Source organism: Castor canadensis, chromosome 7 (assembly GCF_047511655.1).
Source record: "Castor canadensis chromosome 7, mCasCan1.hap1v2, whole genome shotgun sequence".
Classification (NCBI taxonomy): domain Eukaryota; kingdom Metazoa; phylum Chordata; class Mammalia; order Rodentia; family Castoridae; genus Castor; species Castor canadensis.
Window position 1 is genome coordinate 77,608,734 of NC_133392.1, and position 18,603 is coordinate 77,627,336.

Genomic DNA, 18,603 nt, shown 5'->3' on the forward strand with positions numbered 1-18,603 from the left:
GAGTTTCCAGGCAGGGCTAGGGAGCACACATGGTGAGGCCTCTGGAGCAGGACAATAGCTACTCACTCCATTCACTGGAAACCAGGGCCGTCCTCTCCGTCAGCCACAGCACAGTTCTTTTATTCATAAAAAGCAGTAGCCTGTCAGTGAGTCAGCAATGGAAACTCACCAGAGTGCTGTGGCCAAGAGACAGGAAGCAACAGATCTATCGGAGGCTAGCCTCTAGGATGGCAGTACAGCAGCTTCACCCTGCGTGGGGACACCCTCAACACCATCCCTGACCCCCTGGAGCCTTTTAGGAACTCCACCAACACAGAGAGCTGTAGAAATCACAAAAGCCAGACACACTGAGGCCACAGCAGCCAATGGTGGTCACTGAGCAGAAGAGGGTGAAGCCAGGCAGGACCCAGGACTCCAAACACATGGTCAGATCTCCCTGACCCCTGCATCCTCCAGCCCAAAGCACCAATGCTTTTATTGCAAAAACCAAGCAATGAGGAGAGGGTGTAGCTTGGCATCTCCTGCTGTTGCCATGGACAGGGCTTTTGGGGGACAGTGCTCCTCTGTCATGGAGAACGTAAGAGCCCCCTGCCAGATGTTTGCTGGGTCCCTTCCAGGGACAGCCAATATTGCATTTCATCTAATGTTTATGTACTCATTCCTGATACTCTGCCCCAGGGCCAAGCAATGTTCTAAGCTTTGGCTGTATGCGTCCCAGTGGGAACCCTCAGGGTCCCAGAAGGAAGCTGTATCTTCAGGCAGTGTTCACGGAGAAGATAATTCACTGCCACTCATGGGGTGGCTACTCTCAAAAAAAAAAAAAAAGAAAGAAAATAATAAGTGTTGGTGAGGATGGGGGAAACTGGAACTTACAAATGGAACTATAGAATGGTACAAACCCCTGTGGAAAATGGTATGGTAGTTTGTCAAAAAAATGAAACACATAAAAAACAAAAGAAAAAAATGAAACACTGAATCACCATAGCAGCCAGCAATTCTGGGATGCACCCAAAAGATCTGAGGGAAGAGTCTCAAGAGCTATTCACACAGCCATGCCCACAGAAGCAGGATTCACAGAAGCCAGAGAAGCTGGAAACAACCCAAGCGTCCACCACCATGGGTAAACAGCTACACAAAGTGGGCACAGTCCACAGACTCACTCACCATGGATCCAAAACACCTGGAAAAAATTACATCTGTACTTAATCTGTACTGACTACTTTCTTAAAATTATTCCCTAAACAGTACAGTATAACATCTATGTACACAGCATTTGCAGGGTATTGTGCATTTTGTCATCTCCAGGTGATTTAAAGTGTGGGGAAGGATCTGTGCAAGCTATATGCAAATACTACCCACTTTATATAAGGGACTTGAGCATCTATAGATTTTAATACACACGGGGGAGGGGCTAGAGCAATTCTCCATGATGACAAGGGACAATGGTATATACATATATCTCTACAGACATAAAGATAGACGTATGTTTATGTATGTAGGTATAACACAATATCATTCAGCCTTGAATATTGTGTCCCTCAGAAGAAACTATGACACATGCTAAAACATATCTAAGCCTTGAGGATGCTATGCTAAGTGAAATAAGCCAGAAACAAAAGGACAAATACATGATTCCACATTTATAAGCATATTAGAGTAGTCAAACTCATAGAGACAGACAGGAGGATGGAGGGTGCCAGGGAGGGGGAGAGATGATTGGAGAGTGAGTAATCCAGAGTTTTAGAGGGTCTTTTGTAGATGGGGGCTGTTGCTTTATTTTTTCATTACTGGAATTTGAACTCAGGGTTTTATGCAGGCACTTTACCACTGAAGCCATGCCCCCGGCCCTTTTTGCTTAGACTATTTTTTGAATAGGGTCTCCTGTTTTTCCCCAGGTTGGTCTGGACCATGATCCTCCTATTTACACTTTCTGCATAGCTGGGATCACAGACGTGTACCACTATGCCTGGCTTATTGGTTTAGATGAGGTTTTGCAAACTTTTTGCCCAAACTGATCTCAAACTGTGATCGTCCTGATCTCTACTTCCATGTCTGGGATTACAGACATGCCAGGCCAGAGGTTTGTTTTTGTTTTGGGTTTTTTTGTTTGTTTGTTTGTTTGTTTTTGGCAGCACTGGGGTTTTGAACTCAGGGCCTTATGCTTATTAGGCAGGCATCTTACCGCTTGAGCCACTCTGCCAGCCCACAGACCAGAGTTTTAATTCTGCAAGATGAAGAAGTGCTGGAGAAGGATGGTGGTGATGACCACACAACAATGCAAATATACCGTAAAACTGTACTAAAGTGTACACTTACAGAGGTTAAGATGGTATATTTTATATTATGTATATTTCACCACAACTTCTAAAGAGAATGTAATGGAGGAAGTATATCAGAGGAACAGGCAGAATTCAGGACAGCCCAGGAACATGAAGTCACTCAGGAGTGGGAACTCTTCTCATGACACCAAGCAGGGAGTGATGCTGCTGGAGCCAGGGAGAGTCACAGTCCAGGGGACAGAAGACAGCAGTGATGCGAGAAGCCCACTCCCCAACAAGAAACCCAAGGTTGCTGCTCCCCTCCCTCCAGGCTCCTCCCAGCACCTCCAGGGCCACACCCCAGAGCAAGTCAGAGCACCAGGACCCAGAAGGTGCATGCTCTGAAGAACAGGTCCTCTTCTGGGGGAACTCAGCCAGCACCCCTAAGCTCATGATGATCGCTTTATAATGTGGGGCCAGGTGGCAAAGAAGTAAACTTAGACTAGGAAGGGGACACTCATGAAATGTCAGGGACGGGCTATGAAAATGGCACATCTGAAACTTAGGCACTGTGTTAGTCAGTGTTCTCCAGAACAGAACTACAAGGATTCAGAAGGAGAGAGGGAGGGATGGAAAGAGGGGGTTGAGAGAGAGAGAGAGAGAGAGAGGGAGCGAGAGACTTAACTGAAGAGACTTAACTTAGCAAATTTCCAAGTATGCCGTGCAGCATCAGTAACTAGAGGCCCTATGCTCTGCCCTAGAACTCTAGGACTTATTCTTCATACAAAATCAAAACTTGACCATCAGGTCCTTGCTTCTGCACCCCATCCCCAGCCCCTGGCAGCCACCATTCTACTCTCTGCTTCTAGGAGTTTGACTGTTTTCGATTCCTTGCACAAGTGGTATCGTGTGGTCTGTCCTTTTGTGCCTGGCTTATCTCCTCTAGGTCTATCCATGTTGTCACATTTTTAAATCTGTTCATCCATGCCTGGACATTTAGGTTGCTCCCATGTTTTAGCTACCGAGAAGAGTATTGCTAAGAACATTGGACTACAGCTGTCTCTGTAAGAACCTGACATCATTTCCTTTAGATCATACAGTAGTTCAGTTTTTGGGTTTTTTTTTTTTGAGGAACATCCATACTGTTTGCCATAATGGCTGTACTAATTTACATTCCCACCAACAGTGTGCAAGGCTTTCCTTTCCTCTCTCTGCTTGCTAACACTTGTTATACTTTTATAATATCCATCCTAACAGGCACGAGATGATGTATCACTGCGGTTTTAATTTGCTTTCTCCTGGTAATTTGTGATGTTGGGCACGTTTTCCCAACATCTTTTGGACCATTTGTGTGTCTCTTTATAGAGATATTTATTCAGCTCCTTTACCAATTTTTAATCGGTTACTTGCTTTTTTTAAGGTTCTTTTGCTATTGATTTGTAGGAGTTCTTTATGTATTTAGAATATTAATCCTTTATCAGATACATGGTTTTTCACATATTTCCTCCTATTTCATGGGGTACTGTGTCACCTTGCTGCTCCCTTCCTTTGCTACATAGAAGCATTTTAGTTTGATGCAATCACACTTGGCCATTTTTGCTTTTGCTACATGTCATTTCTCAATTGTTTTCCTCTTTGGGCCTTCAGCTGATGAGGTGAGACTCACCTGCATTATAGAAGGTAATCTGCTTTACCCAGTCTACCGATTTGAATGTTAATCACATCTTAAATACTGTCACAGCAACATCTAGACTGGTATTTAACCAAAAACAATACCCTAGGCTAGCCCAGTTGATACATAACTAACCATCACAGGCACCATCACCCACCTAGACCAGTATGTGGTTTAATTTGGGTCTCCTGTTCACACTATCCACTTCTTTCTTTTGCAGAGAAAAAAAAAAAACATTTTGCCATTGCAACTGATCAACAAGAAACTCTAATTTGTGGGAAGACAGCTGCACCTGACCCTGGCCAGAATCTCTCCCAAAAGCACCGGACAACTGACTGGTCAGTCTTATTAGAGCCCACAGGCCATGCAGGGGAACAAGAAGTGCACAGATGGCTTCAGTGACACCTCTAGCATTGGCAGCCTGCTGGACGATGCAGACAGGGAGGTGAGCAACCTCACAGACCGAGCATTCCGGAGCTTGTGTATCTCCGAGGACGCTTCCTTCCAGGGCTCCGACCTTGCCCTGTCCCCAGACAGCACCCGCCAGGTGTTTGGGACTTTTCGCCAGGGAACAGTGAGCCATACCCATAGGAAAAGTGGCATTTGGAGCCAGCTTCCATCACAAGGCACAGAGCATGCTGGCTGGGCAGCCACTTTCCAACAGCTACCCAAGTATGTTCAAGGAGAGGAAAAGTACCCCAAAAGCAGCCCTCCACCAACACCAGTCCAGAGGAGACTGGAGGTGCCAGTTTCTGGCCTGAGGAGCAGCAGCAAGCCAGTTTCCAAAGTCTCGTCACTGATCAAATCCTTTGACAGGACTGAGAGTCAACACTGTGACATCAGACCTCCGACTAGTAAGCCCCCAGCTCTCAAAAATCCCCCCAAATTTGCCCCTCTCCCAGAAAGTGGTGTCAACTTCTGTTTTGATTCTGCCTTTCTGACTGTCAGGAGGGTGCCTGCTGAAGTCTCTAGCAGCCACCAGCCCAGCAGGAACCGCAGAGAGCAAGAGTCCCCCAAGAACCCTGAAATGGCTTGTCACAGCTCCAGCAGCTTCCTCCCAACACCCAGTGCAGGTGGCACGTTTGAGTCAAGGTTCCCTTCTCCACCCCACAAGCCAGCCAAGGTCGAACCTGGAAGAGGCAAGGAGTGGGCTCCCAAAGGGACTTTTCTGCACAGTGAGAATAGTGCTTTTGAGTCATGGACCGCCCACCAACCAAAGCTGCTTGAGAGGAAGAACGTCACTGAAACTGTCCCAGAAAGCAAAGCCCCGAAGCATTACGAGGACATGCCCTTGTTACAAGGACCACATCTTCCTGAGCACAAAGTGTCTCCCTGCCAGGTCCTGGCCAGCTATGCCCAGGAGGAGAACCGATCAGCACCAGGGCCTCTGTCCACATCTGGACCTTGGAGTTCCAGGGAGACAGGAGCCCAGGTGTTCCCTGTAGAGGGAAAAGATTCTGGCTCACAGGTGGACCCTCAGGTAAAGCCAAGCCAACCCCCATGGAGGAAGCCAAAGGCTAGAAAAGGAGGGAAGGACATTCTCCAAGATGCTTCAGAAGAAAAGAAACAGACCAACAAAAGAGACCCACCTCTGTATTCAAAGCATAACCCCCCAGGGCAATTCCCAGAAAATGATGCTCTGGCCATGCCTGGGGACCCCAATGAGCATTACAGTCCTCCTTTTAATATCAGTAAGCTACTGACCCCCATCATACCCACCAAGCATGCCCTGGACTCATCAGACACCCAGCCAGGGCAGATCAGCCCATCCCCTCCAGGACAGCTGAACGGATACCAAGAGAAGGAGCCCAGTGAGTGTCAGTCTCGAGACAGCTACAAATCCAAGGCCCCAAGCCTATTGTTCAACCTCAAGGATGTGCGGAAGCGTGTCAAGAGTACATACAGCCCTTCCCCTCTCATGAAAGGCCTTGAGGAAAAAGGCAGAGGTAAGGTTGATGGCAAGCAAGAACCTGTAAGCAACGGGGTCATCCTTCCCAATGGACATGAGGAAAGCCCTCCACACGAGGTTTCCAAGGATAGCCCAGCTGATGGTACCCAGGGGGACCCTACCACCAGCCCCAGTGGGTCCTCTGCAGAAAACCACCTAACCCTCAGCTCACCTCCAACTGGCACTAAAGGCCCCTTCTGTGTCAATGGGGAGGCTGCAGAAAGGAACAGTAATGAGAAGGATGAAGCTGAAGGAGATACAGAACTGGGTCCCACCACCCGGTATAGCTGGCATCCAGACTTCAGGGAACACCGCCCCAGGAAGCACCTGTCCCTGAAACTTTGCGATAGAGAGACTGGAGCTGGACAGGCTCCGGAAAAAGCAAAGCCCCACCAGCTGGAGAATGGACTTTCAAGATCCATCTCCCAAGAGGCAGAACCTGACCGAGAGGTGGGACATCAGAGCCAGAAATTCTCCCCAGGGCCCCTCTCCCCCGAGGAGGAGGATGTGTTCTATAGTGACAGCCAGTCCGATTTTATGCCAGGCCTCCAAAGTAAGGCCAAATTCAGCACCAGCTCCTCAGATCAATCCTTTGCCTCCTTTGATGATCAGCAGAAGACGTGGTTTACCGAGAGCCAGCAGGAAGACAGGAAGAACGATGTGAGTGCAGGTGTCAGTGAGAAGGACGAGAAGAACACGATGGGGAAAAATGAGCCACAGCACTGTGCCTTAAGTAATGGGCACCCACGCGTAGGAGAGCACAGTCAGGGGGAAGCGCTAGGGGGAGAAAGGGAAACGGTGTCTGGAGGGAGATCCAGGAAGGCATCAACAGAGGAAGTGAATTTCAGAGGCTCTTGGATCAGGGGAAATCAGGATAAGGCCCTTTTACATGCTACCCCCTCACCGTCTTCTGCAGCAAACAAGCACAGGCTGTTTGCAATCAAAGACAACACGCTCAAGACCACCCCGGTGATAAAACCTGTCATCCTGCCCCTCCTGAGGACCACGTCCTCAGAGGAGTCACTCAGTGGTGGCCACAAAGAGGAAGAGTTGGTAAAGCAAAGGTGGGGTGAAGATGCTGGTGGTCTTTGTATCCCCCAAAGCCAGGAAATGCCTGGCACCCCAATATCTGCTAACACACAGGACACACACTTGAAGCACATTGCATGTGAAGACCTGGATGACCCTGGGCAGCACAGTGCAGCCAGGTTGGGGACTTCTGGGCAAATCTTGAAGGGCAACTTCCCATCATCGCTACCAAGGAGAGAGGGGGACAGGATGAAGCCACCCTCAGGTGCAGTACTTGATGTCATGGCAAGCAATAGCAAGAGCAGGTCCACAGACTCGGGGTTGCTGGTTGCTCCACGGAACATCCCCACAGTCACTTTACTCCAGGATGACTTAGAAGAACAGTCACTCTCACAGCCACTTGGCACCTGTTGGGAAGAAGAGACCCAAGGTTTCCAAGGTCAGTTTTTGTCTGCACCTAGAGCAGGGCCACCTGGAAGAAGACTGACCCCTCATGAGATGGTGACGTCCCCCAACCCCAGCTCCCTTGGAGAGAGCAGCGTGTGCTCCCCTGCAGCCAGCAGCCTTTGGGATGATGCTTCCCAGGCCCCTGGGGAACTGGGGCTGTTGCCAGGGGAGCCTCCCAGGCTCACCCGGCGGGAGGACCTGACCCATGGCCTCATGTGGGAAGTAGACAGCTCTGACCCCCAGCTCCAGCCGACATCAGAAGACCTTCGGACTCTCTCTCCAAGAAGCTCATTTCTGGACATGACCACCAACTTCACAGCCTCCCCTGAGAAACCTGAGCCTCCTGCTCACCTGGAGAGGGCAGCTGGCAAGCCACCTGCAGTCCCACCCAAGACAGAGAAGGCCCTGCGGCGGGCGAAGAAACTGGCCAGCAAGAGAAGGAAGACTGACCAGGCACAGGAGAAGCACGGAGACTCCTGGGAGAATTCACAGTGGACAGAGCAAAGGCCAACATCGCCCAGAGAGAGACCCCGGCCCAGGTTCCCCATGGTCCGCTCCCTGCCCCCTCCCATGCACCGCCACTCAGTGTCTGGCAGCTCAGAGCCTATGAGGAGGCGGTCCTGGGGTCCCCAGCCTCTTACACCCCTGCCCCCTTACCCCTCCACCCAGAAGGTCCTCCAGGATCCCCAGTCTGGGAAATACTTTCTCTTTGACTTGCCACTCCAAGTCAAAATCAAGACCTTCTATGACCCAGAGACAGGCAAGTTCGTCAAGGTCTCTGTCCCATCCTCTGAGGGGGACCCTCCAGAGCCACCCCTGCAGGATGCCCTGGCTGCTCCCTACCTGCTGTACCCTGGCTTCCGGCCTGTGCCAGTGACTGCCTTGATGCCTCTGCGCTGCTCCTCCCAGCTATCTGCCCCCACCTTCCTCAGGCAGGGTCCCCGTGCCAGGCCCCAGAGTGCCCAGGGTACAGGACAGCAGCTAGCCCCAGGGCCTCAGGGCAACTCCATCCAGCACACAGCTGCCCAGCACCCCCATGGGCCTCCCCAGAGCCCAGAGGAGGAGGATGCAGAAGCTCCAGGCCTGAACATCATCTCCACTGATGACCTGGAGGACTTTGCCACCGAAGACAACGAAGACATTTCCTGAGAACTACAGCAGACTTCCTCCAATCCCCCCACAAAAAGAACAAACAAACAGAAAAGCTTACAGCCCCTCCCCCTTTCCCCCAACAAGCATTTCCCTTCTCTACCTTTCCCCAGCACCCCCCCACACACACACACATGCACTGTGACTCATGCTTAGCCATTTGAGGTCCCTAAAGTCCAAAGGAAAGTGGGAATCCCTATCTTAAGGGCTCCCCTGGGCTCCCTTGTGGCTCAGACCCCTCTGTGCCCCTTCCCAGATCTATTCCACCTCTTTCCTCCTCCTCCAGCCATTCCTGCCCTTCTCTGGCCCTGTACCAGGGTGGGTGTGGCACTGGACACTACCCATTCTAAGAGTTGCTGGGCTCCTGCCCCCTACACTGAAGCCCTAGAAATACTGAGTCCTCCAGTGGGCAAGGAGCACCCCAGCAGGCAGACTCCCCCAACACACCTGCCTGGGGTCAGGCTTGGTATGCAGCAGCAGGCCCCAGGTCACTCAGGTGGAACTAGCTGAGGACCACCCAAGGCAATCGTGCAGAAACAATGTGCATAGAAAGGGTTTTCTTCACCGGAGGAAACTTGTCATTGAGGCTATTTTCTGATAAAGAAAAGGCTACCATTTAAAAAGTGAAACAAGCGTGCCAAAGTGGTTCTGTCCCTAGGACTCCTGCCTTTCTGCTGGCCCTGCAGTGTGGTGCAGAGAGGGGTGGTTCTTGGCTTGTCATGTACTCTCCAGCTTCCCATGGCAGTCATGGGCCACACCTGTCTCCAGCTGACTGCATCTGCAGCCCAGGCCATCTCCAGCCATCAGTGGTGGCCCAGGGAAACTGAGCCAGGCCCTGGCTGCCCCGGTCTTGTGACTCGTTACTATGTCCTGAACTCAAAAGGAGAGTGTGTTTCCTGAGTCTCCAGCCTCTGGGGATTTGGTAAGGGCCCTGCTCATGTGAGACTGTGAGGGTCTGAGGAGGGCATCCACGGCAAGCAGCCATAAGGCAGCCCATCCTTCTAGGGTCCCACCCAGTGGCCTCTGCTGAAGCCTCTTAATTCTCGTTCTGGGGAAAGGTAGGGTCTAAAAGCACCTCCTTACGTAGAAACCTCAAGAGCTGTAAGGATTGTGCTGCCCCAGACCCAGGGGACCATGCATAATGCATCATCCTCGCTCTGTTCACACTGGGGCCATTTCCATGCTGGAGGATGGGGACTGGCTTGGCTCATAAGTGCCAGACTCCTACAAACACAGGACTTTGAGCAATATTCCAGGTCATGATTTGAGTTCAGGATTTTATATGTATCTTCCTAGCAAGTGCAGCTGCACCCAAATATCATTATGAAAACACCCAGCAGGCACCAACACACTCCCCCACCCCCAGATGCCACTGGATTTTGCTACACCTGATAAATCAGTCAGAAGACCAGCCAGGAGCATGGTCACTGTCCCACAAATCTGGTTCTCATGAGTCACTCACTGAAGTGCAAACCAAACAAAGTTTTTGGGATGCTGTCATCAAATCACCTCCAGGATCCTCTCTACTGCCTTCATCTTATTGTAGAAATATGAAACAAAAAATCTCATCTTAAAATTCTCAGAGTCCCCAGAAAAGAATTCCCTAACAAAAGAAGAACCCATCAGTATAACCATTGTTGTAGTAACTGTGTCCCCATGAGGAGAAATACCTTGAGGAATTATTTTGGGGAAGCAATCATCTTCTGTCTTGGAGGCAATGTGGGGAGGGCTATGGATAGAGGCGAAAACCTAAGGATACGTGTTTGGAGGTCAGGGTCAGTTCTCAGTGGATTCAAGACAGGAGCAGAGCTCTGGTAGATTTCAGCATCCACTCACATCAGGGAGCAGGGACGGACTCCTCGCCCCAGCAAGACAGCCCACACTTGCTCACAGCAAAGCATCCACTGTCCTAAATTCAGACAATGCTCCAAGGGAAAAAAGGTAAGAGTCACTACCCAGTAAAAACCAGCTCAGTTGTCAGTGATGTTGTCCTCTTTTAGTTTGTCTCTGGGGGTTGGTAGGGGTCATTTATGCCTCCTTCCTTTTTCCATCTGCCCCTTATTCATTTTTTCCTTCCTTTCTTCCTTCCCTTCCTCCCTCCTTCCTTTTTTTCTTTCCTTCTCCCTCCTTCCTTTCTTCCCTCCTTCCCTTCCCCCCCTTCCTTTTCACTCTCTGCCCCATCCTTCCTCCCTCCCTTCTTTGTTCTCTTTTTCCTTTGTTTCTTTTTCTCCCTCCCTCCCTTTGTCCCTACCTCCTCCTTCCCTTCCTCCCTCCCTGTGGCTATTTAGATAAAAGTAACCAAGAGCTCACATGATGGAGCCAGTGCTGTGTGTTTGCCCCTGAGTGAGGAGCTCTGAGCCTGGTCTTGGTTCTCATAACAAATCTGCAGGAAGTACCTTCATTGGTCTCATTTTACTGTAATGTAAACAAGGGCCCATGCATGGGGTGTAACTGCCAGTCACACAGCTGCTAAGGACTGGCCATGCCAGGAACTCAAGCCTGTCTGTCTCACTTCTAGGTGGATGCTCTTATTCCTCAGCCAGTACTCTGGACATATGGTCCCCAGACCAGTCAAGGAGCTGGCTAGAACCCTAGAATCCCAATCTGCCCTTCCCAAAGTTGCCTGGGAGATGGTTTCATCTGCACATTGAACTCTGTAAAGTGCTGAGCCTGGATAGAAGATTTAGTGGAGGCACATGGCTGTTTTCCTGTCTCCACAGCATTGTCCCACAGCCTGGTCAATGTGAGAACCCCATCTCTGATAACCTGTGCTGCCTACACGTGACATGAGAGGCTGGGAACACTGGCTTCCCACAGCTGAAGTCATCCAATGGAAGCCTTTCTGGGACAGAGATGGGTTTCAGAAATCATAAGAGACCAAACTACAGCTTTCAGTCATCCAGGCTAAGTGTAGGCTTCCAGCAAGAAATGACAAAGGGCCCAAAGTCCAAACAGGTGTGGCCTGTATGTATTTTAAAAATATATTTTAGCCCAGACAACACCATGAAGTTGAACGCAATTGTCTTTATAGGTCTCCCATCATGTAGTTATAAACCCCAAGCTGAGAAGAGAGAACACTGGGCTTTGTCACTAGAGCTTGTCACCTGAGCAGAAGTTTCCTCCCTTCCTTCCACCAGGTGGCGCCCACTCAAAACATGCAATTACTTGAACCCTTGTTAACCAAACATCTCTAGTACCTGCTTGGAACTGACCTTCCAGGAGTTGGAAACAGACTCTATATACAGAATCTTCCAGCGATTCTGATGTACGTAGACTCAAAAGAACCACTCCAGCACAGACACCCATCCCTAGGCCCAACATAGCAGCCAGGCACTCCCTGCCCAGGGGTCTGCCCAGCAGACACCCTTCTGGGGAGGACCAGGAGGAGGAATGGCGCTCCAGGGTGGGAAGAACACAGGGAAGCTGTGGACTGGGAAGGCATGGAGAGGCTCCAGGACCCCCATCAAAGTTGCCAGCCCTGACAGAGCCGAGCCCAGGGTGTGGTCCTGACTCAGCTGGCCCGTACTGCCACCATCTTCTTTCCCCAGTCACTCCAAGCATGCCCTGATGCTCTGAAGAGAGGCACAGACTGCTCCTCCAGAGGGATGAAGGGGCATTGTTAGGAAGGAGGGCTTCCCGTCCACAGGGGAAGTCCAGAGCTCTGACCAGCACAAGTAGATATTTAAAGGAGCCATGCTGATGACCCTCACTCTCCAACAGGGAGAAAGTCTTTCTGGGTGTATTGGTTCATTTTGTGTTGCTATAACAAAATACCTGACACTATATGCTTTATAAAGAAAATGGAAAAAAAAAGAAAATAGATTTATTTGGTCCATGATCCTGGTGTCTCAAAAGTCTAAACAGAATGGCACCAGCATCCTGACAAGAGTGGTGTGGCTGCACCACAGCATGTATGGAAACCAGCTATGTGCAGAAGGGGCACATGTGCAAAGCAAGAGAACAAAGAGGGACCAGACTTGACCCTCTGAGACAAACACTCTAGGGGAACTAAGCCACTCTTGCAAGGCCCAACCCACTCTTGCAAGACCCAACCCACTCCTGGAGGCCAGCATTAATTTCTACATGGGTGCTTCCCTAATGACCTCATCACTTCCCACCTCTCAAAGATCCTATTGCCACAGCATCACTGAGGACCAGGCTTGTAGCACATCAACCCTTGGGGGGGTAAACCACATCCAAACCACAGAACTCTCTTTCATTTGCTAAGATATACTTTACTTGGTAATTCTTTTTTACTATCTCAATCTTCAGCCTGTGTGGGCATTGTTTCTCCAGATCCTTTATGCCATTGGTTCTTCTAGATCCAGGCATGACCCCCATCTCTCATGTGCATTCTTCCTGTGTATTAGAGCCTTTCTATCTACCTTCAGGATAATGTCTCTGCAGTGACACCATTACCACCTGCCTTCCTGTCTTCTGTGGCCATTGCTATATTTTCCTCTGAATTTGGAAACTTCGGACTGATGTGCTCTTCTTTCTTGTTCACAAATCTCAGAGTTCATGCATGGTCTTCCTTAGTAGTCCTGTACTTTCACCAGCCCATTCTTCCTCAGTGATCAAAACTGAATGTGTCAGCAAGCCCAGTCACGAGTTAATCCAGTGGTCAACTTCCAGCCATCTCCAGCCAACATTGGCCTAGGGCCAGCCCTGTGGCTGTTCCTCTTTCATGTGTGGCATTAGGAAAGCCCCACTGCATGGAGCAATGTGATCTCAGTGGGGCTCCAGTCTGGCCTACCCCAGCCAGCACTGTCCAGCATGCTGGTTTTCCAGAAAGTGGATTCTAATTGAAACCTTTTGACCAATGCTCAACATCACTAGTCAGTAAGGAAATGCAAATCAAAACCACCCGTTAGGATAACTATTATCAAAAGCACAACAAAATACAAAAATAACAGTTGCTGATGAGGATGCAGAGAAATTGGAACCCTTACGCACCATTGGTGAGAATGTAAAATGGTGTTATGGTTTGGACCCAAAATGTCCCCCAAAGGCCATGTGCTTGGTCTCTGGCCTGGGGTACCATTGGGAGGTGAGTCAACATTTAGGAGGTAGGACAAGTTGGAGGAAATAGGTCATGGTGGGTGTGCCTTTGAAGGAGATATTAGTATCCTGGCTTCTCTCTCTTTCTTTTTTTCTTCCTGGCCTCCATGAGGTAGGCAGCCTCCCCTGTCACACACTCCCCTTACCGTGATGTTCAGCCTCATCACAGTCCTGAAAGCAATGGAGCCAGGTGAACATGGACTGAGACCATGAGCCAAAATAAACTTTTCTTCTCTTTAAACAGTTTCTCTCTGTTATTTTAACACAGCAACAAAAAGCTGACTAGCACAAATGGTGAGGCTGCTATCGAAAACAATTTGACAGTTCTTCCTCAAGTTAAACGTAGAATTATTATGTGATCCAGCAAACCTACATCTGAGTATATGCACCAAAAAAAATGAAAGCACCGGGCACTGGTGGCTCACACCTGTAATTCTAGCTACTCAGGAAGCACAAATCAGGAGGATTGCAGTTCGAAGCCAGCCAGGAAAATAGTTTCACAAGACCCTATCTTGGAAAAAACCCTTCACATAAAAGGGCTGGTGGAGTGGTTCAAGGTGTAGGCCCTGAGTTCAAACCCAAGTACCACAAAAAAAAAAAAAAAGGCAGGCACTCAAACAGATGTTTGTCCATCCATGTTCATAATGCTATTCACTGTAGCCAAAAGGTGACACAACTCAAATGTCCATCACTGGAGGGACAGATACACAAAATACAGCAATCTGTCAGTGGAATGGATTTCAACCTTAAAAGAGGAGGAAATGTCAGTACATGTACAACTTGGATAAACCTTGAGGATATTATATCAATTAAATAAACCAATCACAAAAGGACAAATACACATGATTCCACCTACACAAGAAATTAGAACAGTTAAATTCATAGAGAAAGTAGAATGGTGGTTGCCAGAGGCCAGAGGAGGGGTAAATGGGGAGTTGTTGTTTAATAGGTAGAGTTTCAGTTGGGGAAGATGAAAACGGCCTGGAGATGGATGGTGATGGATGTACTTAAGTCATTTAATGTGCAGTAAAATATGGTTAAAATTATAAATTTTAGATTATGTATACTTTACCACAATGTTTAAACACAAACAAACCAAAAAAGCTTTTTGCATTGTGTGTTCCATCCCATTCACCCACATGAAACATCCCAGCACACACTGGAACCTAAAAAAAGCAGTCCTTCCCCTCTTTGGTTCTTCCTCTCCATTGCTCCTGCAGACAAAGGAGCAACAGACAAAGAAGGTCAGGATTGCAACGCTGAGGGAAGAGAGCCTGCTCAGTGCCACATTCTTGTGTGTGTGAGGGTGCAGGCAAAAAATGGATGAAGAAGAAGGTCCAGGGTTCTACCCCTGCCTCCAAGCCAGGTCCTTATCTTCCTGCCCACCATGTTCAGCAACTGCACTGCCTGGTGGTCCAAGCTGCTTCCTGGACACCATTCCCACTGCTCCCAATCTTTGGCTCCCAATTCAATCCAACCCCAAACCAGTCAATTCTACTTTCAGGCATACTTATCCATCTGCATCTCGCCATCATTCTTCATCCCAGTTGCTCTCAAAGACTTCTCACTGCCTCCATTACTAATTTGGCCCTTTTCTAAACTGTTCCTGCAAGTAGTCCATGGTCCTGACTAACACCAGTCTGATCCTGAAACTGTCAAAATTTCTGTTTACCACAGGAAAGAGCCAAGTTCCAGAGTACAAAGTCACTATGCACTGGGACCTGTCCCTCTGAGCCTAATCACCTGCCCATTCCTATAGCTGCCAGATACCTCAGCTATCCTGCCTTGCTGTCCCAGCTATCTCTGGGCTGGCCACATCCTCTGCACATGTTCCTCCTTTTTGTAGCTGGGTTAATACATATCCATATGCCTTTGACCTCTCCATCGTGGAAAAATACCACACCACTCCCAAGATCCACCCTCCTCAAGTCTCCAACTGCCATGAAGGCAGGCCACATTCCTAGGTCACTCAGCTATAAAGAAGTTCCACCAGCCCCTCTAGAAAGATGGCATGGTGAGGCCTTGAGACCATGTTCAGACAGAGGGAGAGACACTTGGCCTTCTATCTAGCACCAGTCATGGGCTGGTGGAGCCATTATCAGACCCCTCACCCACAAAACCATGAGCGATAATAAAGTGATCGTTATTATTTTAAGCCACTTGGTTTTGAAGTATTATGTGCCAGAGCAACAGATATCCAGACTCTTTTCTAGTATCTCTTCTCTGTCTACCTTCACCCTCTCCCTGCCAGCTTCCTCCTGTCTACTTCCTATGGGCCTTGAGCTCACAGCCTCTTTCCATTTACTTCCAGTGGGCGTTGAACTCATACCCTCCTCTTTTCTACTTCCTGTGAGTTCTGAGCGTTCAGCATCCTTAGGTCTGCTTCCTGTGGGTTCTATCTCATAGCCTTCTATTGCCTGTCTCTTATATACCATAAAGTGTTCTGTCTTAGACACCATGTCCTCTAGAGACTGCCTTGAATGCTCTAACTCCTTGCTCTACCTAACTCACTTCTTAAGTGTGCCATCACTGTGTACGTCCCCCAACCTGCACACACTATGATTGCCTTATTTGCTCTTTCTCACACCCACTCAACAGCCAGTTTAGAAAGGAGGAATCTTACCTGTGCACATTATTGCTACATTCCACCAGCAGTTGTTACAGTACCAGGTACAACATAGGCCATCAGTAAACATCGCTGAATTCAGTGTAATTCATATTTTAAATTGTTGGGTTGAAGCCAGTAACAAGAATCTTTTGGGAGAGCAACCATTGCCATTTTGACTATTTTCTCTCTTTTCCCAACTGGGTGTGGCACAGCATGGAAACCTCAGTCTCAAGCAGAACAGGTACTCTGCTGCCCAGACCCCTGTGTGCTGAGCAGCTGAGGAGCCTGCACCCTACAAATGTGGTCTCAGGGACTCAGGGCCCAAGAACAGATGTCCTACAATGTAATCCCTACGTACTCACATTTCACTAATGTTCTTTGATGAGAAATTTCACACCTGCCAACAAAAGGAGGCCAAAAGGCTTGCCCAGCACCCACAACTACATCCAAAACCCAAATTAGAACCGAATTATTCTTTGGCTTTGTGATGATGAAATGATGAGGACATTAGGCAAATTGTATTAAGTGAAAGTGGTGAATGTGCCTGAATTCTGTGTTTATCACCACAGGAGAGCTTAGCATCAGACTACAGTCTTCTAAAGTATTCCATTGTGTTCAGTTGCCAAGAGGGAAGAGCAGGTTAGTGTAGATGGGTTTTAACATTTAAGTCACCTTGGAAAAATCAAGGGTGTTTTCCTTCAGGATCAGGAAGGTAAAGTAAGATAGTTATTTTTATCTTTCTTCTGATTTTGCCTCAATCCAATCCAATGAATCTGTCTAATTTTAGTTTCAAAATGTGAGAAATGCCTCCAAAAAATAAATAGCAGGCTGGGCGCTGGTGGCTCACACCTATAATCCTAGCTACTTGGGAGGCAGACATCAGAAGGATCATGGTTTGAAGCCAACCCCAGGCAAATAGTTCACAAGACCCTCTCTCGAAAAAAAAAAAAAAAACCCATCCCCAAAAAGGGCTAATGGAGTGGTTCAAGGTGTAGGCCCTGAGTTCAAACCCCAGTACCTCTCCCCAATAAAAAGATAAATAGAAACTGCACATCCAGGATTTGAGCTTTACCAAGCACAGAGGAGCTTTAGAAATGCCTAGAGCATACAGGGATGCTTGACATCCTCACCTCCCAAGCCTAGGACTCTGAAAGTTCCTAGGAAGTCAAAGTACCCAGTAAGAGATTTTTCAGATGTCCCAAAAATTCCCACGGTTTCTTTTGAGCATGTTCTCAAGGCTCCAGAAACTTGAAACCAGTTCACTTCAGCCAAGCACATTTGTTAATCAAACCACACTGTCATCATAGAGCATACTATTTTTCCTGACAGCCCCAGGAAAGACCTTTTGCCTCTTATACTCTACATGGAGGACAGTGGGAGAAAACCTAGCACACGCCAGAGGAAGGAAGAAGAAATCTAAGTACCCACATTGTATTGACTCTAATCCGAGTCCTCCAGGTTGTTGGCACAGATGAGAAGGGTAAGGGTTTTTCTAAGTAGATCCAAGTCCTATGCTGATGGCCCTGGAGAGGATTTTCTAGGTCCAGTATCATTCTCAGTGTGACTTCCTTCTCTCTGCCACTCAGGCAGGAACTCCTGCAGGCCAGATGATATGTATCCATCCAACGTGGTACCCACAAGTCATCCAACCATTCTGATTAAACTAAGAGCCTGCTGGACTTTCACTTGGTATCCAAAGGACTATGCTTAGAAATCAGTTTATTACACCACATGGATAGCTCTTAACTGAGATTACTAGTAACTACTATCACTCACTAAACTACACATACTGAAAGCATGCCTCTTCTACCCTCCCTCTTGGCAACAGGCATTCTTCATGAAACAACAGTTTTTAGACATTGAACAACAGGCAGCATAAGACTGGAAGAGAAGGAAGATAAACAAGGCAATACCTATCATTTTACCAGCTTATCATCTAAAAGTAATTTCCAGGTTGTAGCGCAATGAAAAGAATCCCAAACAGAATCTGGAAATTTGGGTTTGTGGCCCCAAAGACCAGAGTTTAAAGAGTCTAAGAAAGCCAGAATTTGCAGGATGGGATACAGGGGAGAAGGGAATTTTACAGGAAGAAAGCTCCGGCAACTTGCAGAGGGGGTTCCCTCAAGCCTTTGGCTGAGTAGTGATGTGAACATGTATGAAAGGAAACTGCCAATGAATTCCCAGAGCACACACAGAACTAGGACCAGTTTGTGTGTCACTCGTCAAGACAAAGGGCACCAGATAGACTACTCAGAGGAGTGGCACCTTAGCAGTGGAATTAAACACATCTCAGAAAAAAAGCTCGCTGAATCTACCCTTAAAAAGCTTGACAACAATCTTCTACAGCTACAGTGCCCTATGTGGTACATACTAGGTATATGTAGCTATTTTAAATTTTTTTAAAAATCAAAAGTTTAAGCCCTCAGTTGCA

At 48.2% G+C, this 18,603-nt stretch overlaps 1 protein-coding gene across 6 annotated transcripts in view; it reads left to right on the plus strand.

The window, feature by feature from the left end:
* C7H10orf71 (chromosome 7 C10orf71 homolog) overlaps nt 1–13,805 on the plus strand; it is a 34,113-nt gene extending 20,308 nt beyond the window's left edge. For 4 of the 6 annotated variants that reach the window (XM_074079403.1, XM_074079405.1, XM_020160121.2 and 1 more), the window contains one exon: nt 4,151–13,805. In XM_074079403.1, the coding sequence (XP_073935504.1) occupies nt 4,295–8,503 (4,209 nt within the window). In that variant the 5' untranslated portion in view covers nt 4,151–4,294 and the 3' untranslated portion in view covers nt 8,504–13,805. The remainder of the gene's footprint in view (nt 1–4,150) is intronic. The other 2 variants (XR_012449789.1, XR_012449790.1) reach the window with 2 other exon arrangements.
* Nucleotides 13,806–18,603: the final 4,798 nt, after the last annotated feature.